This window comes from Oculina patagonica, chromosome 6 (assembly GCF_052425735.1).
Source record: "Oculina patagonica isolate OP01 chromosome 6, crgOcupat, whole genome shotgun sequence".
In the NCBI taxonomy this organism is placed as follows: Eukaryota; Metazoa; Cnidaria; class Anthozoa; order Scleractinia; family Oculinidae; genus Oculina; species Oculina patagonica.
This window is the reverse complement of record NC_135763.1, coordinates 5,198,152-5,226,018: the sequence shown is the minus strand read 5'-3', so window position 1 is coordinate 5,226,018 and position 27,867 is coordinate 5,198,152. Positions and strand designations below refer to the sequence as shown.

Here is a 27,867-nt window from a genome sequence, read left to right as displayed (position 1 = left end):
TGAGACCAAAAAGGTTAATTCATTTGTAAATTGTGCAATGATTAACATGTTTGTTAACACCGATATGTTCCTGACTGTGTAACATCTGTTTATTTTTTTCAGTAGAAAGGACCACTTTATAAACTTATAAATAAAAGTTTTATCGGACTTTGATATAAAACATTTTTATGAAACTCGAGATACTTGTGATGTAAATCGTTTGCTAATGAACATGCAAATCAAGGTACCTTCTATAAAGCAATCAAAGAATAACAATATGAGAGCCGTTATGCTGGCTTTTTTACTGCAAAGATTTGTTAAAAAATGCGAAAACTGCAGGCGAAATAGCTGCCAGCCAGATCCTCGAGACCTTTACAAGGATTCCACGCGCATAAAAACATTCATAATTCAAATACCATGCACCAATTCAACGACCATGATGCATTAAGCCGCAGTAATGCAGTTTACGTCCAACGGAAACAAATTAGCCCAATGGCTTTTTGTTAGTGATTATAATTGTGTCATGTCATTATTATTTTACGATCCGCTGTTGTTGTGCTTTTCGGCTGCATTGCTTCACTACCGCCACGTTTTTCCAATGACGTGCGTTCCCCTGCTGTGTTTTTCCGTCGACGTGCTTTTTGCTGAGCCGTGTAGGCGTGGCCTATTTTTTCGGTCGAATTAATCAACGATAGCTATGATGATCCACGTTGGTGAAGAGTTTATTAGTGCTCTGTTAGAAAGATTATTCGGTTTGTTCAGGTGTTACTGTTGCTATGTCGGAACCTCCGTCACAAAAAATTGCTGCAAGCAATTTGTCTTAAAATATAACGTCAAACTATTCAGACATTAGCATTTCTTTTCTATTTTACTACGTCAAGCTAGGGTCATTATCCTTATGTTTTGTACAAACACAAGACACTTTTGCCAAGCTGTCTATTTATGAAGTCTCTTACCTGTCGGCGTGTCGAATAGAATACCGTTGCCAGTCGTTGCTCTTCTGAGCAAAAACTAAAAGTTTTCATTTGACTTTTTTCGAGTATCGATGGCAACCAGGAACGAAGGAATAATATCCAATCTGCCCACCAAAGAGATGGTGGTAATGGACAATGACTTAAACAGGTATGTGTAAAATTCAACTTTTCGTTGTTGATTTTTTTACAAAAGTTTATCCCAACGGCCAGAGAGGAAGTATATGCGTTTAGGCCATGAGTGAGGTGCAATGCATACGTCTCATTTCAGCCATATTAAATGTTATTCAAATTCCAGAAAATTATCTCAAATCGCTGTAAATCAGCCGAATATAAAATGACTGAACAGCGCTTAAAAACACGGCGTAATTTATTACTAAAGTATTCTAATACTTTAAATTATTAAGTGTTTCCCGCAATAATTTGTTAACAGGTCATTTCCCACTTTCACTTTGTAGTTGTGTTAACAAATAAAGTGACTCCTTACATGCAAAGATACCACTGAAACTAGCTAATTTACTACAAACGAAAGGCTGGATACACACGGCTTATAGAAAAAACTGAACCATGATGAATGATATTTGTATCAAAGGAGACAATTAAAAGTTCACTTATTACAAAACTTTAATCCGTTACGCCAATGCTTCAAATGCTATATATTTGCTTTCATTCCTTAATTTCACAGTGGAATTTATCCATGGCTGCTTAACTTATAGATCGTTCCAGGGTCTTTTGACTGTACTTACGCCGTGAAATTTTTGTCTGAAGTTGCTTCAGAAGATAAAATCAAAGTAGTCACTGTACTCAGAAAACAACTAATACAAGGGTGAGAATGCATATCCAGGCCACGAAACTGCGGAGTTTGTATTTATCCATTGGTCATTGGGTGTAGTAGTCCTGCCAGTTTCCTTGGTGCAATGGCCCTTTACAGATGGAAATTTTATGAGCCTAGAAAGCCTTACAAACGTAGAAAGAAAGATGTAAATAAATTACAGATGGCTTTTGACACACGTCTCTTAAATGAAAGAAAAATTGCATGCGCCTAGTCGGATTCGAACCCGCGTCTCCCTGTTACTAGTCAGGCGTGCTATCCACTACACCATCGGGTCAACCACGCTGGATACGTGGCAACTTATTGATGTGTATCGGATAGAGCGTGGTCAATCCACAAGGCATTTTTTTTTTTTTTTGGCCCTTTAATTTTTCATTTACGCACTTAGATTTAAGTTTTTAGAAAAATGTTTCTTAACAATTTGTGACCTGATTTGAATACTTCATCAAGAAACTATGTTGTGGTTAGCTTCCAAAGCCTTCAATTTGAAATAATTTCTTGTGTATAAATTACCGGTGTCATCGGTTGTTTCGTGTCGTGTTTTTCCTAGATTCACTTTAGATTATAGCAGTAACTGAATTGATTTCCAACTATGTATAGTCCGTGATGGATTGTGTATCTGAAAGGTTGCTCTATATTGTAAAACATTCTAAGAATGTTGCGATGCGTGAGCTGGCGGAATGTTGCTGCATTAACGTCTAGCACCTTTGTCTCATCTTTCCTCGTCTTGATTTACAATTTTCCTTATATTTGAATATAAACTATATTCCGTAACTTTCGAGGTCTATTTTTGTAGATGTGCTCGCTGTGTTAAGACTTTTTTCGTTGACGGCGAGATAGAAAGATTTACGTGACTTGATGTACTTTCTCAACCTTAAATTACACAATTATATAAAAACCGCCTGAAGTAAATTCCATTTGAATAAAACCACAGATTGAACGAATACCAAATCTCTCTTTCAAGAAAAGCAATGTACTATAACGAAGCTAGCAGAAAATGAATCCGCAAACAAATTCTGCGTAACACCTCATTTTGGTTTTTTCTTGGTTGCAATCATTTTGGAGTGAGTAGGAAACTGGCAAGGGCGACCAGAAGTTGGGCTTTTGCATAGATTGAGCGTTTGCGCGAGGTGGATCCAGTGTCAGACCTTGGAACAAAGCTCTTACAAATTAAATGTGATGAAGTTAACGCTTAAATGTAAAGATCTAAGCGCTAGCTCAAACCTTTCAATGAAATGATAACGTTTTTACCCCTGAATGTTCATACGCCTTTGTATAACTTTTAAGGTATCACGGAAGGAAAACCCCCAAGTCGGAAGGTGCTCGTAAGCCTATGACTTTCATATACTGATTGAGAACTGATCAAGATCATCATCCTCGGAGTTCCAGTGGGCGGTTAGTCGGTGCTACACGAAGTAAATTGATTTCCCTGCTCGGTTTACTTCGTGTCGTCACAACCAACCGCCCCTGGGTCCGAGGATGTGTGATCATGAGACCGAAAAGGTAAATTCATTTGTAAATTGTGCAATGGTTAACATGTTTGTTAACACCGATATGTTCCTGACTGTGTGACATCCGTTTATTTTTTTTAATAGAAAGGATAACTTTTTAGACTTATAAATAAACGTTATATCGGACTATAATATAAAACATTTTTATGAAACTCGACATACTTGTGATGTAAATCCTTTGATAATGAACATGCAAATTAAGGCGCCTTCCATAAAACGTACAAAGTATAACAATATAAGAGCCGTTATACTGGCTTTTTTACTGCAAAGAGTTGTTGCAAAAGGCGAAAACTGCAGGTGAAATGGCTGCCAGCCAGATACCCGAGACCTTTACAAGATTCCACTCGCATAAAAACACTCATTATTCGAATAGCCTGCACCAGTACGCTTGCAAGGACCACCCATTTAATGATAATTCAGTTTACGTCCAAACAGAACAGAAGCCTAATGGTTTTTTTATTACTTATTGTTATTGTCATGATTATTATTATTATTTTACTGCTGTCGCGTCTTCCGTTGACGTGTTTTTCCGCTACCGTACTTTGCAGGCTTTTCCGTCGACATGCTTTTCGCAGAACCGTGTAGGCGTTGCCTATTGTTTCGGCCGAATTGATTAATGGTAGTCATTTTAATTTACGTTGCTGACGAGTTTATTGGTGCTGTGTTTGAAAGGTTATTCAGTTTGAGCACAGAAACAAAGGATAAAGTGTTCAGGGGCTACTGTTGCTATGTCGGAACCTCCGTCACAAAAAATTGCTGCAAGCAATTTGTCTAAAACTATGACATCAAACTACTCAGGCATTAGCATTTCTTTTCTTTTTTACTACGTCAAGCAAAGGTCATTATCCTTATGTTTTGTACAAACACAAGACACATTCGCCAAGCTGTCTATTTATGAAGTCTCTTACCTGCCGGCGTGTCGAATAGAAAACCGTTGCCAGTTGTTGCTTTTTCTGAGCAAAAACTAAAAGTTTTCATTTGACTTTTTTCGAGTATCGATGGCAACCAGGAACGAAGGAATAATTTCCAATCTGCCCACCAAAGAGATGGTGGTAATGGGCAATGACTTAAACAGGTATGTGTAAAATTCAACTTTTCGTTGTTGATTTTTTTACCAAAGTTTATCCCAACGGCCAGAGAGGAAGAATATGCGTTTAGGCCATGAGTGAGGTGCAATGTATACGTCTCATTTCAGTCATATTAAATGTAATTCAGATTCCAGAAAATTCTCTCAAATCGCTGTAAATCAGCCGAATATAAAATGACTGAACAGCGCTTAAAAACACGGCGCAATTTATTACTTAAGTATTCTAATACTGAAAATTATTAAATGTTTCCCGCAGTAATTTGTTAACAGGTCATTTCCCACTTTCACTTTGTAGTTGTGTTAACAAATAAAGTGACTCCTTACATGCAAAGATACCACTGAAACTAGCTAATTTACTACAAACGAAAGGCTGGATACACACGGCTTATAGAAAAAACTGAACCATGATGAATGATATTTGTATCAAAGGAGACAATTAAAAGTTCACTTGTCACAAAACTTTAATCCGTTACGCCAATGCTTCAAATGCTATATATTTGCTTTCATTCCTTAATTTCACAGTGGAATTTATCCATGGCTGCTTAACGTATAGATCGTTCCAGGGTCTTTTGACTGTACTTACGCCGTGAAATTTTCGCTGAATTTGCTTCAGAAGATAAAATCAAAGTAGTCACTGTACTCAGAAAACAACTAATACAAGGGTGAGAATGCATATCTAGGCCACGAAACTGCGGAGTTTGTATTTATCCATTGGTCATTGGGTGTAGTAGTCCTGCCAGTTTTCTAGGTGCAATGGCCCTTTAATTTTTCATTTACGCACTTACATTTAAGTTTTTAGAAAAATGTTTCTTAACAATTTGTGACCTGATTTTAATACTTCATCAAGAAACTATGTTGTAGTTAGCTTCCAAAGCCTTCAATTTGAAATAATTTCTTGTGTATAAATTACCGGTGTCATCGGTTGTTTCGTGTCGTGTTTTTTCCTAGATTCACTCTAGATTATAGCAGTAACTGAATTGATTTCCAACTATGTATTGTCCGTGATGGATTGTGTAAAAGAGAACTAATTTGCATTTGAAAGGTTGCTCTATATTGTAAAACATTCTAAGAATGTTGCGATGCGTGGGCTGGCGGAATGTTGCTGCATTAACGTCTAGCACTTTCGTCTCGTCTCTCCTCGTCTTGATTTAGAATTTTCGTTATATTTGAATATAAACTATACTCCGTAATTTTCGAGTTTTATTTTTGTAGATGTGCTCGCTGTGTTAAGACTTTTTTTCGTTGACGGCGAGATAGAAAGATTTGCGTGACTTTCTCAACCTTAAATTACACAATTACATAAAAACCGCCTGAAGCCAATTCAACGCATGGTGAATCCCATTTGAATAAAACGAAAGATAAAACGAATAACAAATCTGTCTTTCAAAGAAAGCAATGCCATTACGAAACTAGCACGCAAATTGACCGAACACCCATTTTTGGTTTAATTTTGTGATAAAGTGCATTTCATGTTAGATTCTTTCTTCCAGACTTCCAATCTAGCAACAAATGTATTTTCGACAAAGATACGAACATGAGTGCCTTTTGTTAATTGTTTTTATGCATATCATACAGTCACCTCACCAACCAAGCCCTCTTAGCAAAGAATACTTGTGTGATTTTCAACTTCTAGTATTTCCATTCTTCTTCAACGCCATGGACCTCGGTCTACTGTTAACAGCAAACCCGTTAAGAAAAAATTGTTTCCTTCTTATATATATTTATTGCACAGGCATGGATTTATTATTGTGTAGCAGTCTATTACCAAGTATGTCACTTTTATTCGTCAAAATCTCATAAGCAACTGGCAATAGTTAGCTCTGCAATAACTGCAACCGACAAGTGTAAAACCGTACCATATCCAGGTGAACATTCTGTGATCAACCAACTGTTATGGCGCATATGATCTTTAAACTGCAAAATATACACAACTCACTTTCAAAGGCAAACAAACATGTTACCTTCCCTTTATGATGAAACCAACTACAGGGTAACTGGAAGATTTTATGTATGTTTGTTCAAAAAAGGAATTAGTGGAACTAGAACTTTTTTTGATTATAATGTAAAGCTTCTTGGGGCTATAAAAAATAATTTAGAAGTGGCTAAATCAATTTACTTTTTGTAAGGTATTTAAAAGCAACCGACAATAGCTGAGCAAGATGTGATTTTACCTTTTTTAACAAGCTCTTGTAATCAAAACAACACTTTTAACGTATGTATCAAGAAACCTGAATTTCAGGTGTCTTCCTCTGGTTGCACGAAGCTATCTGATTTACTTTGACGAAAGTCATGCCGGATCAGCATAAGCTATTGATTGATTGGCATACTACTTTATCGCCTCTGGTGTGTGCGTTTAACGTTTTTCAACGACGTAACTGAACTAAAACACTGATTTTCAAATTACCTTAATCTTTAATTATACGTTGGAGAAGGAGAATTAATAAGTATTTTCATATACTGATTGGGAACTGAGATCATCATCCTCAGAGACCCAGGGACGGTTAGTTTAGGCGACACGAAGTAACCAATTTCCCTGCTTGGCTTTCGTGTCGTCCCGACCAACCGCCCAAGGATGTGTGATCGAGAGACCGCAAAAAGTGAAATTTGTAAATTGTGTAATGATTAACATGTTAGTTAAGACTGATCTGTTTCTGACTGTGTTGTTTTCGTTTATTTTTTTAACAGAAAGGATCCCTTTATAGACTTATACAACTCGACATACTTGTGATGCAAATCATTTGATAATAAACAGCTAAATTAAGGCCTTTCTATAAAGCGTGCAAATAATAACAACAATAGAGCTGTTATGCTAGCTTTTTTACTGCAAAAAGTTGTTGAAAAGCGCAAAACCTGCAGATGAAATAGCCGCCAGCAAGATAACCGAGACCTTTACAAGTTTCCACTCGCATAAAAACACTCATTATTCGAATAGCCTGCACCAGTACGCTTGCAATGATCACCCATTTAGCGGTAATGTAGTTTAAGTCCACGTCTCCCGTTGACGTGTTTTTCCACTACTGTGCCTTTCACTGGCTGACCCGTGTAGGCGTTGCCTATTGTTTCGGCCGAATTAATCAATGGTGGTCATGGTGATTCACGTTGCTGACGAAATTCATTAGTGGTCTGTTTGAAAGGTTATTCAGTTTGAGCACAGAAACAAAGCATAGAGTATTCAGGTGTGGCCGTTGCTATGGTGGTTCAGCCGTCACAAAAAAACTTGCAATTGCTGCAAGCAATTTGTCTAAAACTATAACGTCAAACTATTTAGATATAAGCATTTCGTTTCTATTTTACTACCTCAAGCTAAGGTCATTATTGCAATGTTTCAGACAATCGCAAGACACTTTCATCAAGCGCTTTCTATTTATCATGGCTCTTACCTGTCGGCGTATCGACTAAAACTCAAATGATATTTGTATCAAAGGAGACAATTAAAAGTTCACTCATTACAAAACTTTAATCCGTTACGCCAATGCTTCAAATGCTATATATTTGCTTTCATTCCTTAATTTCACAGTGGAATTTATCCATGGCTGCTTAACGTATAGATCGTTCCCGAATCTTTTGACTGTACTTACGCCGTGAAATTTTTGTCTGAATTTGCTTTAGAAGATAAAATCAAAGTAGTCACTGTACTCAGAAAACAACTAATACAAGGGTGAGAATGCATATCTAGGCCACGAAACTGCGGAGTTTGTATTTATCCATTGGTCATTGGGTGTAGTAGTCCTGCCAGTTTCCTAGGTAAGATAAAAAAAGATAAGATAAGAAACTTTAATTAAGTGTCAAAAACCTTATAGCCTGTGAATAACACCATACTAATTAGGGGACACTGCTAAAAACTAAAAAAAAAACTACACTAATACTAATATAAATACAATAAAAAGTATATATAAGTCATATAAAAAATGTTATTATAATCTATGATATAGAAAAATGTTAAAATCTTTAACTAATTGTAAAATTATGACAAAAAAAATTATGACCTGACTTGAGGGGCATTATATGCAGCATAGGATGCAGCCATTAAGCGAGTTATATCCCTTTTGCGAATACAGTTTGTCAGCCGCAGAAAGTTTGCCCCATAGTTTGGGTCCTACATAACGCAAAGAGTGCTTTCCATAAGTAACAGTGTTGTATCTAGAAGTAGAAAAATCTGATTGTCTCAGGTTATATGCGGAAGTATGCTCGTTAAAAATGTTACAGATGCTGAATCACTATGACTACCATTGATTTTTTCTGCCAGGTGCAATGGCCCTTTAATTTTTCATTTACGCACTTAGATTTGAGTTTTTAGAAAGTTGTTTCTTGACAATTTGTGACCTGATTTTAATACTTCATCAAGAAACTATGTTGTTTCTTGTGTGTAAATTACCGGTGTCATCGGTTGTTTCGTGTCGTGTTTTTCCTAGATTCACTCTAGATTATAGCAGTAACTGAATTGATTTCCAACTATGTATAGTCCGTGATGGATTGTGTAAAAGAAAACTAATTTGCATCTGAAAGGTTGCTCTATATTATAAAACATAAATTTTTAAGAAAGTTGCGATGCGTGGCGAAATGTTGCTGCATTAACGTCTAGATTTCTCGTTTCGTCTCGTCTTGTCTTGATTTAGAAATTTTCCTTATATTTAAACATAAAAACGAATTACAGTCAACCCACTCTAAAACAGGGGATCGGGATCGGCTCCAACTTCCCGTCTTAGAGAGGTTTCCGTCATATACAGATTTAAGTTAAATGACAAATGACTGAAAAAAGGCAGTGTCGGTGTTACAGCAGGGTGTGTCTTAAGAAGAGGTGTCCATTAAGAGAGAATTGACTGTAGTGAATATTTTTTGATGAATACCAGGGAAACAGGATAAAAAACCTCCATTATTCAGAGATCATTTTTATGGCAAAAACATTTCAAAGGATGAAGCAGTTTATCTTACGTGCTGCTAGTCTGATAGGCTATCGCAATCGCTTGACCAAATTGCATTTTAAGGTCTGGGGATATCAAAAAACACTGATGAAGGGGTTATTCCCGAAACGTCTGACTGGTTTGAAAGTAGTCTAAAGCACTTCCAATACACCTTTCACCATTTCATCTTTTAATTTGTACTACGCAGCAAAATCACTTTTTCATTGACATTTTCATGTCTAGGTCTTATGAGATTCACGCCAACCGTAAAAAACGCCGACTTGGATGCGGAAGAATCTGTAGAGAACGAAGATATCTTAGATATCTATCTTTTGGCATTCTTGCTTTCTACGAGAGAGCCTTCGAGAGACTGGGGGTTTTTCTTGCCCGCAAACCATTGATTGTCCTCCTGGTATCGCTTATAGTTGTTACTGTAAGCTGTCTGGGATTTGTTCGCCTACGTGCCGAGCAGCCGTCCGTTGAACGTTTCATCGCAACCGACAGCCAATCCAGGCAAGACTTGCATCATGCAGCACAATTCTTTCCGCTTCTTGAAGCGCGCCAAGAACAGATCATCATGATCCCTAAACATGGTCAAAATATTCTAACTGAAGATTGTTTGAAAGACGCCATTGCCGTCCATCAGGCCATAGTGAACATTACTGGTTACCGTGAAATATGCTCCAAGCAGTTGCTTTCAAACACCCAACAAAGTCAAAACAAAACAATACATGACTGTATCATTAGCAGTCCTCTCGAATTAGCTGGTGCTCAATTTGGCAATATGAGCAACCTAACTTCCATTTTTGTTCGCGAGTTTCTCAAACCTACCTTTGTTCTCTCATCTGGTCAAACATTCAATTCTTCCTTTAAGCGAATGCTGAGTAATTTTGAAGTTCAACACAATAGAGATCCACCGACTTCTCGGGCCGACGCTCTTCGCCTTATGTACTTCATTGAAACGACAACCACTAAAGAAAAAGATCAGGCAGTTCGCAACTTTGAAACATCGTTTGAGAGTCTCCTCTTGTCTTTAAGTCATCACTTAAAGTGCGCAAAACTCTTGTTCAAGAGTGGAAAAGCAACAAATGACGCTTTACAAAACGTCTTGAATCCACAGCTATGGCCACTTTATTTTTCACCTTTGGCAATGATTGTTCTTGTCTTCATTGTCATATACCTTTCTTCTAATAATCTCAGTTGCCTAACAACAGTCTTATTGATGATTTCATCTATTCTGTTGCCAATAACGTGTTCTGCAGGTATTATCTCAATGGCCAACGTTTCACTTTTCCCAACCACCTTGTTCATTCCCTTTTTGCTGATGGGAAAAGCTACCTCAGACGTCATACTTTTCCTGGTACAATGGGGACAGCGAAAGAAGGTGCCATCACTGGAACATCGAGTCGTCAGTTGTGTCACGAAAGTAGGCCTCATTGCTGTGTTGTCGGCTTTATGTGGAACTACTCTTTCTGGTATTGCAGTCAGATCTTCCTTTGATGTTATTTCAGATTTTTTCTTAGCATCACTTCTTACTTATGCAATAGTGTCGACTGCATCATCTGTAGTAACGGTCACTGTCTTCATGCATTTTGAAAGAAAGTTGAAGAAATTGAACACTCCATGTCAGCGATTCTGTAGAAGAAGATCGTCAGTTACTGACTTGGAAACCTTCAATATTCTACGGCACATTCTGAAAAACCTTACACGAATAATAACCTCACTTGGTGGTAAAATTCTCTCACTTTTCATCCTTGTCTGTATCATTAGTTTGTGCGTGTCATCTGCATTACAAGGTGGCGAGAGAACGAGCACCTCCGAGTCACTTTACCAAAATAGCAATTTCAAGAAATTCAGTGAAGCACAAGAAAAGTTCTTTAGAAATGAAACTGATACAAGCATCCTTATCTCCAAGGAAATTGACTATTCGCAGGAGACTGTACAGAATCAAATAATAAACATGTGTTCCAAACTGCAGGATGCTTCCTATAGTGATGGAAAATCAATTTGTTGGATATCAGCCCTTCGACAATGGAAACATCATCAAAACATGACCTGCTCAAACTCAGAATTCTACCCTTGTTTAGAGAGTTTCCTTAATCAACCATACAATCTCCCGTTTCGACAAGACTTACGCTTTGTAGAAATGAATCCCGGAGTAAAAATTTTGGCATCTCGAATTCATCTGAAAATGGAACAACACAACCGATTCCGAGAAGACAGAGGATCACTAGAGAAACTGAGAAAAGACTTGCTTAATCAGTCGTTTCTGGACGCCATCCCAGTATCTGAGAATTTTTTCCATCTTGATGACCTCTTTCTGTTGGAACAAGAAGCAGTCTTCACAGTTTTCGTAATTGCCACAGCAGTTGTGTTAATATTTTCTCTGTGCTCAACCTCGAGTTTCGGGGTTAGCATCTTCTTGGCTATAACATTTGTTTTTCTCGTATTGGAGGCAGCAGCTATAATGGAGGTGTGGGGAATTCATCTGAATCACATCTCTTTTCTTTCCCTCTTTCTGACAATTATCTTATCCCTGAACTTCAGCATTCAGGTGGCTTATTCATTCGTATTTTCAGCAAAGCAAGAAATACGAATTCGCATGATTGAGACCCTAAGCTATGTTGGATGGTCTGTAGTAGCTGGAGCGTCAATAACAATATCTGGATCGGTTTCATTGGGTTTTATTTATCCAAGTCTAGCGGACATTTTTCATAGACTTGTCCCTCTGGTCCTTGTTCTAGGTCTGACCCACGCTCTCCTTATTTCCCCGCCGATGTTCGTATTGTTACTCGAGCTCTTGCATAAGTGTGACTCTCATAATGAGATAGATACACTGCCTGTCAGCAAAGAACGGAATAAAGAAGTATCCTTGCAAGTACAAGATGGTGAGATACGACAGCTGAAGCCTAAATGCCCTGGAGTTTCTATCGTTGGCATAAGCTGCAGATTTCCGAGGGCCAGCAGTAAGGATCAGTTTTGGGATTTGCTTGAGAAAGGAAAGAGTTCGAACAGTGCGTACCCAGAGAACAGACCTGAACAGCATCAAACGTTCTTTGAACGCTATAATCCTAGGCGGTTTGTTAGCGGACGCCATTGTGTTGTGAATGGTTCCTACTTGGATGAAATAACACATTTTGACAACAGGTTCTTCGGCATATCTAATCAAGAAGCTCGTGGAATGGATCCTCAGCAAAGAATTCTACTACAAGTGGTGTATGAAGCCATTGAAGATGCCGGAATGCGGCTTGAGGATCTTCAGAAGTGCACAACGGGTGTCTTTGTCGGTGTGATGAATCTGGATTACCAGGCAGCTGTATCAAATCCAACAAATTACTTCGAAATCGACCACTTTTACTCGACCGGAACCACATTGTCTATTATCGCCAACAGAATCTCCTTCTGTTTAAACCTCACGGGCCCAAGCCTGGTTGTTGATACTGCCTGTTCTTCATCCTTAACTGCACTAAAAATAGCCTGTGATAATCTCCACAATGAAGACTGTGAGATAGCCATCGTTTGTGCACCTAACATTATTCTTGATCATTATACACACATGGCATCCAGCATAGGTGGACTACTGGCGCCTGATGGACGTTGCAAAAGCTTTGATTCTTCTGGGGATGGCTATGGACGTGGGGAAGGCTTTGCAGCAGTTGTTTTAAAGCTTTCAAGTGCCGCTTTGAGTGACAAAGATGACCCATATTGCGACATTATTGCCTGTGGAATGAACAGCGATGGACAAAATGCTGTACCAATAACGGCCCCGAGTGCAAAGATGCAAGCTGCACTGTCCAGAAGGGTTCTAGAACAGTCAGGAGTGAACCCAGAAGATGTGGATTATTTCGAGGCGCATGGCACTGGTACTGCAATTGGAGATGTGGTTGAGGTTAATTCAATTGCGGAAACCTACACCAGGCAAACGACAAAATCCACCCAAAAGTTAAGGATTGGTTCTGTTAAGTCAAACCTTAATCACACAGAATCTACATCCGGTCTTGCTGGGCTTATCAAGGTCGCCCTGATGATCAAAAACAAGAAGTTTGTACCAACTGTGAACATACGCGTGCTGAATCCCAAACTAAAGCTGGAAGAAAACGGATTTGTTGTGCAGCAAACCACTGAGCCATGGATAACAGAAAAAGGAAAACCGCGAATGGCAGCCTTAAACTCGTTTGGCTTTGGCGGATCAAATGTGCACCTCATCCTTCGCGAAATTCCTTTAAAGGAATGTTTACGTGAACAAAGCTCAGATCCCCAAAATAATGTTCTCACCTTGTCAGCACCTTCAAAAGAAGCTCTACAGAAGATGGCAGAGCATTACTCAGAATGGATCAAAGCAAATGTAGAAGATATGGATAAGCCTTTTGTGGAAAACTTATGCTACTCTTTGAATGAACGCCGCAGCCAACTCCCACACCGGTTAGCACTTGCCTTCGGTTCCACTGCTGAAGCATCTAAGTCTCTTGCAGACTACGCTGATGACTCCGTAGGATGGGATAAGTTGGTTTCTTATGCCCAAGTTAATTCCAAAAATGAAAAACTCGTTTTCATGTTTGGTGGTCAGGGCTCTCAGTGGTATGCCATGGGAAGACAGTTACTGGAATGTGAAGTTGTTTTTAGAGAAGCTATTTTGACGGTGAACAATTTACTTCAAGATCTAGGTGTTACATGGTCGCTCATAGACGAGCTGATGGCGCCAGAAGACGTTTCAAGAATTTCTGAGAGTTTCTTAGCCCAGCCGGCCACTTTTGCTGTCCAGTACGCGACCGCACAGCTGCTAATGTCCTGGAAAATCCATCCTTCTGCTGTCATTGGTCATAGTCTAGGGGAATTTGCCGCTGCCTGTGTTGCTGGGATCATCACCGTAAAGGAAGCTGTTCAAATAGTGCTTGCTCGTGCTACTCTGCAAGATGAATGCCCAAACAACGGTGGTATGGCGGCTCTGGGCATGTCTGAAGAAATGGCTAAGGCATTACTGCTAAACCTGAATTTAAGTGCCACACTTGACATCGCCGCAGTTAATGATGCGAAGAGTGTGACAGTGTCTGGTGAGTCCCAATCAATCGAAGCACTGGGTCAACACTTAACAATGCACGCAAAAGATACTTTCTGGCGCGTTCTTGGAACAAAACGCGCATTTCACAGCACACACATGGAACCCATCAGGAAGCCATTTCAAGCAGCCATGAGACGTATCAGGCTAAAACCTCAACTGTCAAAAATTCCCATGTATTCTACCGTCGAGGGTGAAGTTCTCTCGGGTCAGCAATTTAACGGCGATTATTGGTGGCGAAATATTCGCTGTCCAGTCCAATTCTACCCGGCCATGAAGTATCTGCTAAACGATGGTTACAAGCAGATTATTGAGATAAGTACGCAGCCAATTTTAGCCCACTATGTTAAACAAATTGCTCTTCAAGACAATCTTAAAGAGCAAGAATTGCCAGTAGTCATGGCAACACTTCCTCGCAAGCGTATACCTGTCAAAGACCAACACAAGGTCCTTCTTCAGAACACAGTTTGTAAACTGTATACGATGGGATTTCCCATAGATTGGAGGTGTGTACAGAAGAATCCATCGGCCAGCTTTGTCCGTTCACTGAACTATCCATGGCTGGAAAACAGCTTTTGGTATAGGGATCGTCTGCCTCAAGCCGTAATCTCTGCTTTTGGTACCAAGAAGACTACAAGGAAGCGAGCACATCCTTTTTTAGCACAGGTGAAAATGACCGACCAGTATTCAGGCCTGCATTGCTGGGAGACCGAGATTGACCTCCACCGCTTTCCAACTCTAAAAGATCATGCGCTTATTCAGGGAGGTGTTATCATGCCAGGAGCTGCTTACCTAGAAATGGCCTTTGCTATGGTGAAAGACAAATTTGTAAATGTTGCTGGCTTGGAACTTAGTGATGTGAAGCTCTCGAGTGTTCTTACCCTGCCAGAAACACAGGTTAGTAATGTGCAAAGAGGGAATAGGAAGGCAAATTAAAATCCTTTTTGCCTAAAATGGGACGGCTTCAAATGATGTTCTAAAATGAATTGAATTTTGTATTTTTAGGTTCGATCCTTACGGCTCCGTCTTCTGAAGACCGACAAAATTAATGAGGCCCAGTTCCAAATTACAAGCTTACAGGATGACGAATCCGAAATAAATCTTAGCAGCGGGAACATTTCGGTAGACTTTACGTACAGACCAGAGAATTCTGAGGACAAAGGTATTGTTATCTTGGTTTTTTTATAAACACCTTAAGGAGGCTCACAACAGTTTACAGCACTTTCCAGTTCTCATGTTTTGATGAGTCAGTGCTACAAACATTTATCCGTAACTGCTACAGAAATAATATCAAACAAATGCTCAATCATCGATGAACAAGTTGGGGTCATTTTTCATGACGTTATTTGTTACCATAGCAACAGTATAACCTGTAAAAAACACCCTTTATTTTCCCTTAAGCGCTTATTACTTAAAGGCGAGTTATTTGTATTGTACTTGCAGAAGATAGCTTTGCACCCAAAATTTATTTTGGCGAGTATGATATGGTATTTCCCTAATAGAATTGAGTAGTTTATAGCCTGGCAATATGATTTGTTATCAATTCCTATGAACCCGTAATGAAACAATCACAATTGAAACCTGCTTAAAGCCCTCACGAAAGTCATATAGGACACTGAACCAAATATTTTTTTTTTGTCTACATACACAGTTTTCGACCAACTTGGCCCAGCTGTCCATGAGCTGATGGGAAGTATGACGAAAATGACAGTGGAGCGGTTCAGAGAAATAACCGAGAGGTTGGGCTTCAACTATGGGACTACTTTCTCGTCCATCAAAGAGATATGGCAGCGCAATAACGAAGCACTTTGCTTGGTCGACATCAGTGGATTGCCGACAATTCAAACTGAAGCTGAAGACTATGTTGTCCACCCCTGCATCTTGGACGCCTGTCTTCAATCTTGCTTTGTTCCCATTGGCAACTTCGTAACTCAAGATACCTCCTTTGTGCCAGTGGGTTTCAAGAGTATTATGCTAAATGAAGTTCCCTCTACCAACCAGCTGTATTGCCACGTCACTGCAGATATGACTTCGTTTGGGAGATTTCATGCTACCCTTATGAGTCCATCCGGAAAAGTATTACTTGCAATACATGACTTTCACGCAACGGAGTTGACTAGCACAGAACGTCGATTTGCATTTAATGACCTTGCTTATGAAGTCCAGTGGATGGAGGATGACTTACAAGGCCAAAGGGAAGCCAAGCCAAATTTGACTTGCATTGTGCTGAAAGACTCCTCGCAGTTTTCAGATGCCGTGGTCGCAGGACTTCAAGCAGCTAAAGTAAATATCATCACAGCTGACCCCCCAAATGCTGGATGTTTCAACACCGAAGTAGAGGAAGCAATCAATGCAGCATTTTCGGACATGCCACCTGACCACTCTTCTAACATCAGAGTCATCAACATGTGGCCGATGGAAAACACTCTTTTACAGGAAAACTTCAACGTCATTGGTCCAGCTCAATGCCTCGCTTTCGGCAGTTCCGCATATTTACTCAAGATGCTTATAGAGAAACAGTGGCTCGATTGTCGACTCTTCCTTGTTACCGAACGTACACAGTTGTTGAACGCCTGCGACGAGTCTCCTAAGACCAGTATTCCCTGGAGTTCTACAGTCTGGGGTCTTCGACGAGCAGCACGCCTTGAAGAATTTGATGTCAGGATGATAGCTGTTGACCTAAACAACAAAACCAATATGCATGAGGTAGATTCATTGATTGACGAAGTTCTGGGCGAAAGCACTGAAGAAGAGGTAGCCTTTCGAGGTGGCAAACGTTTTATAAATCGCGTCGTGAGGTCAAAAGTTTCCCCCGAGGAAGCCACAACCAAGAAAATTGAAAGCAAGAAGATGGGTGCGTTGTACTTATCACGTATCCCTTCGTCAAGAACGCTTTGCCTGCGCGAGAAAAGTCTTTCAAAGTCATCGAACTCTGAGCTCACAATGGATCTTCTCTATTGCTGGACACCCTCTGAATCACTGATTGATGTAGCCAAACCAAAAGGATGTGTCTTCGTCGTTGGTAAGGTGACTGATCTACCAAGAGAAAGTGAGAACACTCAGATACGGATTGGAGATCAGGTGTGTGGTGTCATCGCCTCTGGACGCGTTTCCCCTTCCCTTCTCATCCAAGTCAGTAACGTGTTTATAAAACCTGCCAGCTTGACAAAGGAACAAGCGGCATACATCCCTGCATGCCTAGCCATAGCTTCTCATGCTCTTCAAAGAGTAGCATCTGGAGACAAGAATCAGAAATTACTGATACATGAAGCCAACCGTGGCCCTGGTCCAGCTGCAGTTGTCCTTGCAAAAGCATTGGGCCACAGAGTATTTTGCACCATTCCCAACACTTGCCAAACTTCTACAAAAACTTTTCTTCTTGAGTTGGGTGCCGAAAGCGTGGTGCGTCAAGGTTTCGGTGGTCTTGATGATGATTTAAGTCACAGTTTTGACGCCGTGTTATTTTTCTATCCACCTTCTCCTAATACCTTTCAAAAATGTGAACAAATTCTCAAAGGAGGAGGTCGGGTTGTTATCTTGAGTTCCGAGTTTGCTGGTGACGTCGTATTTACTGCAACTGCAAATGTGAGATATGAGAGAGAGGACATGGCAGGCATTCTCAGGTCTCCTAAAACTTACGAGAAACTCACTTTAGCAAGTCTGGAATTTTTGGAAAACAAGGGAGTCCTCAAGAACCTACTGGACATGGAGCTGATTTCTGTGAACTTGGCAACAGAAATCAAAGCTGCAAACGCATCCCTTGACAGACAATCATCGCCAAAGCATCAAATGAAAGCATCCTCGAGCATTTCTTTTCTGATTCACTCATTTCCGCCATCTGAAGAAGACAGTGATCTTCACGAGATTTCTGTCCTTCCCTGTGGTTTAGATGAATGTGGTCTGAAAGAAAACAGAACTTACTTGGTAGCAGGTGGGGTTCGTGGATTTGGATTTGAAGTGGCCTGCTGGATGGCCGAGAATGGAGCAAAGTCCATAGGTCTAATTGGCCGTTCAAAGCCCTCGGATGCCAAACTTCAAGAAGTACGAGAGATAGAAAGAAGGACTGGCACAAAGATCCACGTGTTCCAGGTAATTAGTACGCCATTGTCATGTCAAAGCTTAATATTAGGTACAAAGCTTTGTGAAAAAAAAAAATTTCCGCGCAAAAAGTAAGAAAAATGATTTGGATGTTCAGAAAAATAAATGTCAAGCTGTTAGTTGAGTCACTGACAAAATGACTATAAACGACCCTGGTGTAACATAAAGACGTTTGCACAAGGGGACGAAATTTAAAGTAATGTTGTACATTTTTATTTCTGACAGATTGACATATCCAACCAAGGTCAAATGTTGACCTTTAAAGAGCAGCTTCAATCTCTGCCAAGTGTGGCTGGCATCGTTAACACTGCCATGGTTCTTAAAGATGAACTTGTCAAAGATTTGATTTTTGAGAGCTTTGCTGATAGCATGGCTCCTAAAATAACAGGTAGGCTACACTAATCACTTTGCTTTCTGATATCTTTGTCAGTTATTTAAAGGAAAAAGCAGTGTTTCGAATTAGCGCCCTCCTTACAATATGTGTCCTCTTTCTATGGATACCAAACAGAACACGCAAACAAATTTGAACCCTCCCGCCAGCACGTACAAAAAGCATAGGATATGATAATTATAATAACTTCAGCGAAACATATTTTGCTCTACTTGTGTTAAATCAAGCTCAACAAATTTCATCGTCGGGGATGTCAAGTAGAAAAAGGAATAGAAGACAGACAATTTTGTTTTTCTGTTACGGTAAAGAAATGAGAAACGAAGTCTTCTTCATCAATATAGCTAAGCGTGCTATTTTTGGCAAACACAGACAACGTGAAAACGACATCATTATAAATCAAAGTTTTATTTTATAATGCTCAACAATTAGGTACATTACAAGAACGACCACATGACTCGCATCAATAAATATGGAAAGAGTAAAGGAATTCTAAATGGTAATGATCATGCTTGGGTGCGACTAATCTAATGTTGAAATGCCTACCGCGACTCCAACTGTTTACGATGTGTATTCTTTAACCCTCAGGAATACATCACACTACAACATGTACTGCGATGCCGAGTAAAACTAAAAACTCATGCACGGCCCCACAGGCTACGGTTACGGTAATAGCTTTCATTTTATTGTCAGGTTCCTTTCTGCTACACCAAATGAGCTTGGAAATGGATCTGGATTTCTTCGTCATGTTTTCATCCATGGCGTCAGTGTTCGGGAACATGGGACAATCGTCATATTCAGCCTGCAATGCTTTTCAAGATTCTCTTGCCCAGTACCGAAGACAGGTGCTCGGTCTTCCCGGACTGGCGATAAACTGGGGACCAATCAGTGGAGCTGGGGTGATGGAGCGAGATCCTGGTGTCGCTAAATGGATGACCATGGCGGGACTTGGCTTTATATACGCCAAGGATGGTATGCTATTTGTTGACTTTTTCAAATGTTAATAAACTGTATATTGCAGAATTCTCACGGGCCTTTTAAAGAGTTAAATAATCATTAAGATGACACTAGAATTAGCAAAAATAAAATGGCGTTATTAGAATAGGTAATGGAAATAAAAAGCTGAACTATTTTACCATCAAATTTTATGCCGAAAGATAAATTAGGTTTGTGGTTCTCGTTAACTGGGTTGCCATTACAGAATGGCTTGTTGTTTTAGTTTTGTTAGATCAAAGGTTAAAAAACATTCTGAGAAAAGGACAAAAACTGTACCATGGATCCCTAGCTATCATATAATCAGGACTCTGTTTAAACTAGCTTCTCTTTACCTAAACCAGATGCTTCTGTATAAATAAATAAATATTTTAACAAATGGTCAAACGGAGGTACAGTTCAGTAGCGTGGCTTTGTTGCAATGTACAGTATCGTGCATTGTTTCTCTAGTGTGATCGTCAGGATTACAGCAGTCTTTTCAAAGGCTTTTGTTGGTCTCTGACATGGCCATAGTTATCTTCAGGGTAAGCGGTAATGACTAATATCGGTCATCTCGCTACACACACTTCTTATTTACCCGTGTCTACCCAATTTTAAAATGTTTTCACAGGAGTCAAATACATGGCCAAAGTTCTTACTGAGAAACCGAGCTGCTTTCAGATCACCCTGTGTGGTGTGGACTGGCCTCAATACATAAAAAACATTCAGGGGCTAAAGAAGACATCCCGAATGTCGGTCATCAGAGCTGAAATAAATGATTCTGATGGCCCGGCCAGCTCGTCAGAGTCTTTGGCACAACAAATTATGCTAGAGAAGGACGCAGAAAAGAGAGGCGAGCTGGTTATGAAGTACATTATCTTGGTTATAAATGAATGGGCTGGAAATTCCTCGAGTTCTGAGACAGATCTAAACAAGAGCTTGTACAGCTACGGTATCGACTCAGCTGGGGCTCTGACTTTGAAAATGCAGTTTGAATCTAATTTTCCAGTTTCGTATGAGGTGGGTAGCTTTATTGATAACTTATAAATTACAAATTGATCAACATTCATTTTCTCTCTCCAGTTCTATCAGTTCAATGTCGGTAACGATAATGAAGAAACTCGTCAACAAAAGGGCATTGTAAAAAACTAAAAGGAGATATTCTCTTCACGATGCACCAAAATCTCCCAAGTAACATTTTAGGTGATAATTGGCAACCAGTACCATGAAAGTTAGTATTTTGATTGTGAAACTGGAAATTTAAAAAAAAAGACTTGTCATTAAAAATAAAAAAAAGATAAAACAGTATAAGTTATCTCTTAACCTTCTTTGGATGCTTGCTGCCGAGTATATTTTTAGCGACGAAACCTAATAATTATACCGGTAAAAGGTGCGTTATATTTGTTTATAAAAGTAGTAAAACTAAATCAAATTGTTACAAACTAACAAACTTACAGGCATCTAAACAGAACAATGTCGACGCCATTTAAAATAAGCGGGCCAAGTGGTGTAGGAAAAATCACAATTTCTTGACTGACTTTTTTTCAAGAACCTCTATTTCACGTGTGAGATAAAACTCGTAACAAACTCTGTTTTTGTTTCAGGTTTTCTACTTTATGCAGCCTGATACGACGGCACTTAAACTTGCAACAGATCTCGAAGCCAAACTTAGCGGTGAAGCACCTAGCGAGCATGCGCAGCTTCAGAATAACGAGAACCAAGAAAATGGACCTGCGCAGACACAACCAACGGCGGACGCACTTCCATCTGCTATCACACCAAAGAATCAGGTAGAAGTTGTACCGCTGTACACTCCTGCGGGCTCGGCTATCAAGTTCTTCTGTGTCCATCCGTCACATCGCTATGCGATGAATTTGGTTGGGATTTCTACGGGATTTCAAGGCCAGGTAATTTCCGACTGTTATATTGACGTTATCATTCTTATGAACACCACATTCAACATACGAGCTCATGTAGTACTTAGCTGGACATAAAAAAAAAATTGTAAGCAAACAATTTTCTCATTTGGCTAAAAAAATATGTGTACTTTGTCGAGTATTTCTTCGCGTTAATTATTTATTTATTAACTTATTTTGGGAATGGAAATATATTTACACTCAGCAACAATTTATCTATTCTTGCTATACTTGCTCTTTAATATGTAAAACGAAATTACCCGAAATAGAAAGAAAAAATGTTTGAGACGTTTGACCGAGGAGAAGCCTAGGTCGGCCTATTTCTGAAGTATGACCACCATGTTGCGCTACGTCGTTGGGGCTTCGCTCTGCAGCCCGTCTTGCCGCTGATCTAATCAGCACCTTTTTTGTCCCTTACAAGGATTTAGTTTCTTTCTATGCACTGGGCTTTACCGATCCAACAGCAGTGAGTGAGGACTGGGGCAGTGTACGTGAACTTGCTGTACATTACGTTCAACTGATCCGCGAGGAACAGCGTCATGGGCCGTATTTTCTGGGCGGATATTCATACGGAGGGATTGTTGCCTACGAAATGGCATCCTTATTGACAGAGCAGAACCAGAGGGTGGAGTTTGTGGGCATGATTGACACATTTGTTTGGTATCCGCGTTCACGGGAAGTCAGTACTAGACTGGCTTTATCACTGCATAGTGAAAGAAATTTGGAACATCGACTTGTTGAGGTTCGTGAGAGAGTAGCTCATCATTGTAACAGTTAATTTTGGCAATATGACGTATTAGTTGATGATTTGACCGTGTTTTTAAATAACGATTATCTATCTATCTATCTATCTATCTATCTATCTATCCCCCATTCAAGACCAAGTTGTATCCGTTTTACAACAAATCACATTTATCTGAGTAACTTTATTGAAGTGTCAAGGAAGCTCTTCGGTTACATTGCTAGTTCAGTGCGGGCACTGAAGAACGCAATATCATAAAGTAAATATTTGGAATCCAATCTGAAGGGAAGCTGAGCAATCTTGGTTGGTTATATTGTACATCAATATTGCCAAGGAGCTTAACTTAAAATAACTTGATTAGAACTGTATCTGATGTTCAGAGTTTCAGGCTTGTCGCTGGTCTAACGCTTCGCAGCCGTTATATCCCAGATAAGGGTTGCGAAGGAGTCCAAGGTTGTCCCCGGCTTGGAATGAATTCTGAAGGCCGAGGCGTGTCATTTGTTCTTGTCTTTTTAGTTCCAGTTTGAAAACTACTTGAGAAAGCTGGCGATAGATTCCATTAATATGGACGCTGACGAATACAAACACTTGAGGGAACAGAACACTCAAGACTGGATCATAGATGAACTGCAGAGAAGGAGCCTTGAGAAAGGACTAGTTTCCTACGATTTGAGGGCCCTCAGAGAGGCTCTTCTGAAGAACCAAAGTGTTTCCAGTAGAACACACCATGAGTGGCAGCCTCCCAAGGTACGGGTAATGTTTTTCTGATTAAAAATCAGCCGGTTTCAAGGACTCCAATATACCAAGCAAACCTTATGGAACGCCTGCAAGTAGTATTGCACAAACATTGCACAAGAGGAGTGTGAAACCATTCGTTAAACAAGCCAACTTAACATCAGATAATTACAGTAAATGTTCTTAACCATTTTTTCTTTTCTTAGGTTCGATATCGAGGTCCTCTCACCTACCTAAAAAGCCAAAACGAGCGCTTCTCACCTAAGCTTCCCTCGACATACATCGATGAAATATGGGGCCAGTTAGTAGATGGAGGCACAACAGTGCTCGTTTGTCCTGGTGACCATTTTTCCATGAGTGAGTTACCCCATGCTCAAGTGACAGGCGGTATCCTAGCAACAGCCATTGCATTCAACTACCGCATGCTGTTCACGGAATTCCCCAGACCTACAAGGACATTCCACCAAAGACGAGCCGTGGAAAAAATTTGCAGCGGAGTAAATGTGTTTCTTCATTCAAAGAAAGGTAATTTGTAGTAATCACAAGTTGTCTAAGTATCTGTTGGTGACTTCTACTTCATCGTTGACCATCCTGATTTCCGTATGAGATTGTTAATTAACCCAGTAGTAGTGGTTTGATTTGTAACAACAGTCGGCAAATGACTAAAACCTATTGGAGACGATCGATGACTAGAAATGACAAGTATAGAAATTGATTGCAATATCGACAAATTTAGAAACGTAGGTCTCATGTACGTGTTCAAATTTGTCTCAATTTCTTTGAGTCTTTTCGTAGCCAATGATAGTGCTTGCATCAGTGGGGGATAGAGACGAGGTCTGGGACCGAATAATCAATGATCTCACAACTTGCAACGCGATCAATTCACAATCTAGTCAGCGGTTTTTGAGGGATGATGTAGCAGGCCATCTTTTCCCGCAAAATGGAAGCTATAGCAATCACGACAGGAGATCGTGGATTTAAGATTGTAAAGGGGTGACAACTATCTTCTCAAAATGTAAATGCTCTGTTTTTATCCAAAAATTGCGTTTTGTCGTGTAGTTTTAAAAACGCACAATTTTGTGCTGTCGCGTTATTTTTTAGCGCTGAAATGCAAAAAACGCAAGTGGGATTACAGATGACGTAAAACAAAAAAAGTTAACGACCAAGTCAACAAACAACCTCCAAACAATAGAGCAAGAACAATACTTGGCTTCACACTAGAAGCTAAGTTAGTTTCAAGTTAGGGACGGACCATTATTTTTAAAAGAGTGTGGGCTTATGAAAAATATTGAAAAAATTGTCTGCAGGGCGTAGAAAGGCAAAATAAATTGTTTGCAAACACGATATGTATAACAAAACATAGGTGGAATTCCGACAAAAATGTTTGCAGAGGTGCGTAATCTAAAAAAAAAGTTTGCAGAGGAAAACTTTTCATACCTCCCCCCCCCACTCCAAGAAAATAATGGTTCGTCCCTAAGCACTTGACTCAAGTGCACTCGAAAATCTCAAGTCGCAATTTACAAAATCTGGCTTCACACTTGATGACAAAGTATATTACTTGAGGTACAAGCTCTCAATCATCATCAGAATCGTGACAACGCTGCACGCCGCTTTCATTTGGCTTCCATTTCCTATTGGTCAAGTGCGTTCTCAAGTGTGGTGTAAGCCATACTTGGCGGCATACTTCAGCTTCTTTGAACCGCGAAAGTTTCCATGGTCACCAAGTAACGTTTTACCCCTTTACATGCAAGTAGATCCCAAGTGCACTTAGATTATACTTACGAGCTCTAGTGTAAAGCCAAGTAATAGCTCCAACCTGCACGGGATAATTCGATCGCCACGTTTTCATTTCCATTTCCGTAATGGTTTGATTTCACAACAAACACCACATGTTGACAACAAGAACCTTTCTGAAGACATTTTCGCTGCTTTAAAGACACAACTTAGAAAACTTCCAAACTCTCGGCCCACTGGCCTCCATGTTGTTGTTTTTGTTATTGTTTTGGCAAATTCAGAATGAGAGGATTTGCTCATGCGTCTTAGAGGCATCCGCTGACTATCGCGCCGATGATTTCTTTGCAAGTTGTCAGAACATCGCTCAGATTGCATATAAGAGAATGTATGCTTGCATCCTTTTAAAGTTATACAGCGCATAATTGACCTTAGGTTAGGTTATTTCGCATGTTTTCTAACTCTCTTCAGTGAATGAATGGTAGTAATTGTATATCACAGTTGCCTGGTCGTGCTTATTTCAATTCCAGGAAACAAACATCCGCATTTTGGAGAACTTCTTTTCGATGAAGAAACTCACAAACTGGAATTGAAGTCAAACGTCGACGGAGGAGAAACGAATGACAACGTGAAAACAAAAAAGATAATTGATCTAAAAGGTAACTAAACTTAATAAGCATTATTAAGCTACCGTTTAATAATTTAACTAATTGCAGTAAGATTCGTCTACGTTGACGCGATTTTCGTTGTTGTTGTTGTTGAGGGATTTGTTTTCTGCCATCGGTGATAGAGTTATTGGCTTCCTCATAGACGTTGTTTTAAAAGGGGGAATTCTTGGCTTTGCTTTTCTATCGATTAAGTCTTTATCGAACGAAATTTCTCTTATGAAACTCTTTCCTTTCAGACCTCCGCATGGTGCAGCCAGGAAGACTCGTCTCCAGTGCCCTGAAGTATGCCTGGCGCAAGCGAAGAGTTGGAGCACGTCAAAGTGGGAACCTGGGACAAGTCGCTTCCGTCATCACAGGCCAACGTGTCTACAACTTGGAATTCACCGATTATTCCGATTTAAAAGCGTTTTACAACATGATAGAAGCTGTATTTGCAGTGACATTGTTGACCAGTTAGAATCATCTTGTACTGCCGGACGTACACACGCTTGACATGTTCCATTACCTTTTTTTACAACAAACGTGATTATTTGAAATCAGTAGGTTCTTGTTGTTAAATCAGAACTGAATGATTTTTTATCCTTTTTCTATAACATTGGATTATTTAGTGTGAGGTATTAGCCAGTATATTTGTTTTCACATATACTTATTTTTTATCAGTTTCTACTTCCAGAACCATGTTTTTTTTTAAAAAAAAAGGGAAAATCGTAATTAAGCAATTTTTTTTCAAATGTCTCTGTGACATTTGACCACTTGGTGCAATGAGGTAGCTGGTAGCTTTTATGAATATTTGTTTCAAAAAACTTAAGGATTTCATGGAACTGGAACTATTTTTTTATTATATTGTAATGTTTCTTGGGAGATAATATAAATAATTTAAAGGTGGCTAAATAAATTTACTTTTTGTAAGGTACTTAAAAGCAACCGACAATTTAGCTGAGTAAAGTGTGATTTTATCTTTTTTTAAGCAAGAAAGAATACGTTAAGAGTTTTTGAAGTCCAAGAAAATTATTTTATACAAACAGTACTAAGTTGATGGCGGCAAAAAGAACCGTTCTTGTTAGAAAAACAGTTAGAATATTTTATGCCCAGTCACCCTGAAACAACGGCCGGAAAACCATTTGTGTTCGTAGGTCTTTGTTGGCTACAGGCAACAGCGACAACCAAAACAAATCTCAATTTACCTCATATTAACAAGCAACAGTTTCTGTAGTAATTGTGATAATACCAATTTTTTTTTGCTTTTTTTGTAGTTAAACGCACGGAGCGAGCCTATTTATTGAGGCTAAGTTCGCCCTTGCCAATCGAAAATTTACCTTATTATAGGAAATTAACGATACATGTTATTAACGCGAATTTCAAAAATTCGCGTTAATTTAATTCATGTAAACACTCTTACTATAAGCTTTTAACCAGAACTTTTGTAAATTCGCGTTAATTTTATTACGCGTAAATTTTGTTCGCGTTGTTGGAATGCCTCGTTATATTCCTATAATAAGGTAAATGGAAGCCAATGGGTTCATTTGATTGGTTATTGACTAAGATCTCTTTTAGTGCGCAAAATTATGAAGCTTCTGCAAACCATGAGCATCCTGAGCAACAGTTTTCTTAGCTGTACTCTGCAAAACAAAACAACGACCAAATTCTGCGTGCTTTGTAAAACGACAGTGAATATTTTGTGGTATTTTAGCTTGGCCGACGTTGTAGTCGTCGCTCGTCGTTAATTGCCAACAAAGTCACATTTTAGAGGTTTGTTGGATACAGGCAAATTTTCCGCTAATTTTTTTTTTTTTTTCTGAGTTATTTACACTGTGTAAACTAAGTAATGGATAGCTAGAGATTTTGCTAATTAATGTATGTAAACATTTATAGTGCTGGAAACCGCTTAGTAAGTCGCCTGTGCAATTCACCTTTTTCGCTTGGGCGTTTTGTTGCCCCATTACAGACTATGTGATGACCATCTTGAGAATTCTTGCGTTCAAATTTTCAAATAGTCGCGTGAAAATGAATAAATAAATTTTATGTGGATAAAAGGAAAATTCTCTATCGAACATCACGTGGTCTGTAATGGGAAAACAAACCGCCCAAGCGAAAAAGGTCTATTGCAATACTTATTGAGTCAAAGTAAAACATTTGTGATCATACAGCTTTTAAATACTATCTTAACCTTGGTTTATTTACAACCTAGTATTGACTCTAGTTAAATGCCGTTATTTTAGCTTCAAAAGAACTGATTGACGTGTGTAAGATTTCCTGGATTAAAAAATAGTTTATAGAAAA

At 39.3% G+C, this 27,867-nt stretch overlaps 1 protein-coding gene across 3 annotated transcripts; it reads left to right on the top strand.

Annotated features, from left to right (window-relative positions):
- Positions 1-259: 259 nt before the first annotated feature.
- LOC144658453 (mycocerosic acid synthase-like) lies at positions 260-27,867 on the top strand. Of its 3 annotated transcripts, none has more exons than XM_078518859.1 (13): positions 260-1,101; positions 9,525-15,234; positions 15,343-15,499; positions 15,989-18,426; positions 18,661-18,823; positions 19,517-19,795; positions 20,427-20,815; positions 21,400-21,702; positions 22,133-22,453; positions 22,970-23,200; positions 23,395-23,713; positions 25,450-25,578; positions 25,824-27,867. In XM_078518859.1, the coding sequence occupies exons 1-13, from the start codon at positions 1,025-1,027 to the stop codon at positions 26,042-26,044; spliced, it is 10,737 nt and encodes a 3,578-aa protein (XP_078374985.1). In that variant the 5' UTR covers positions 260-1,024; the 3' UTR covers positions 26,045-27,867. The 3 variants fall into 3 exon arrangements, with proteins under 3 accessions (XP_078374985.1, XP_078374986.1, XP_078374984.1); XM_078518860.1 differs by lacking the exon at positions 260-1,101 and adding an exon at positions 2,528-3,101; XM_078518858.1 differs by lacking the exon at positions 260-1,101 and adding an exon at positions 4,203-4,368.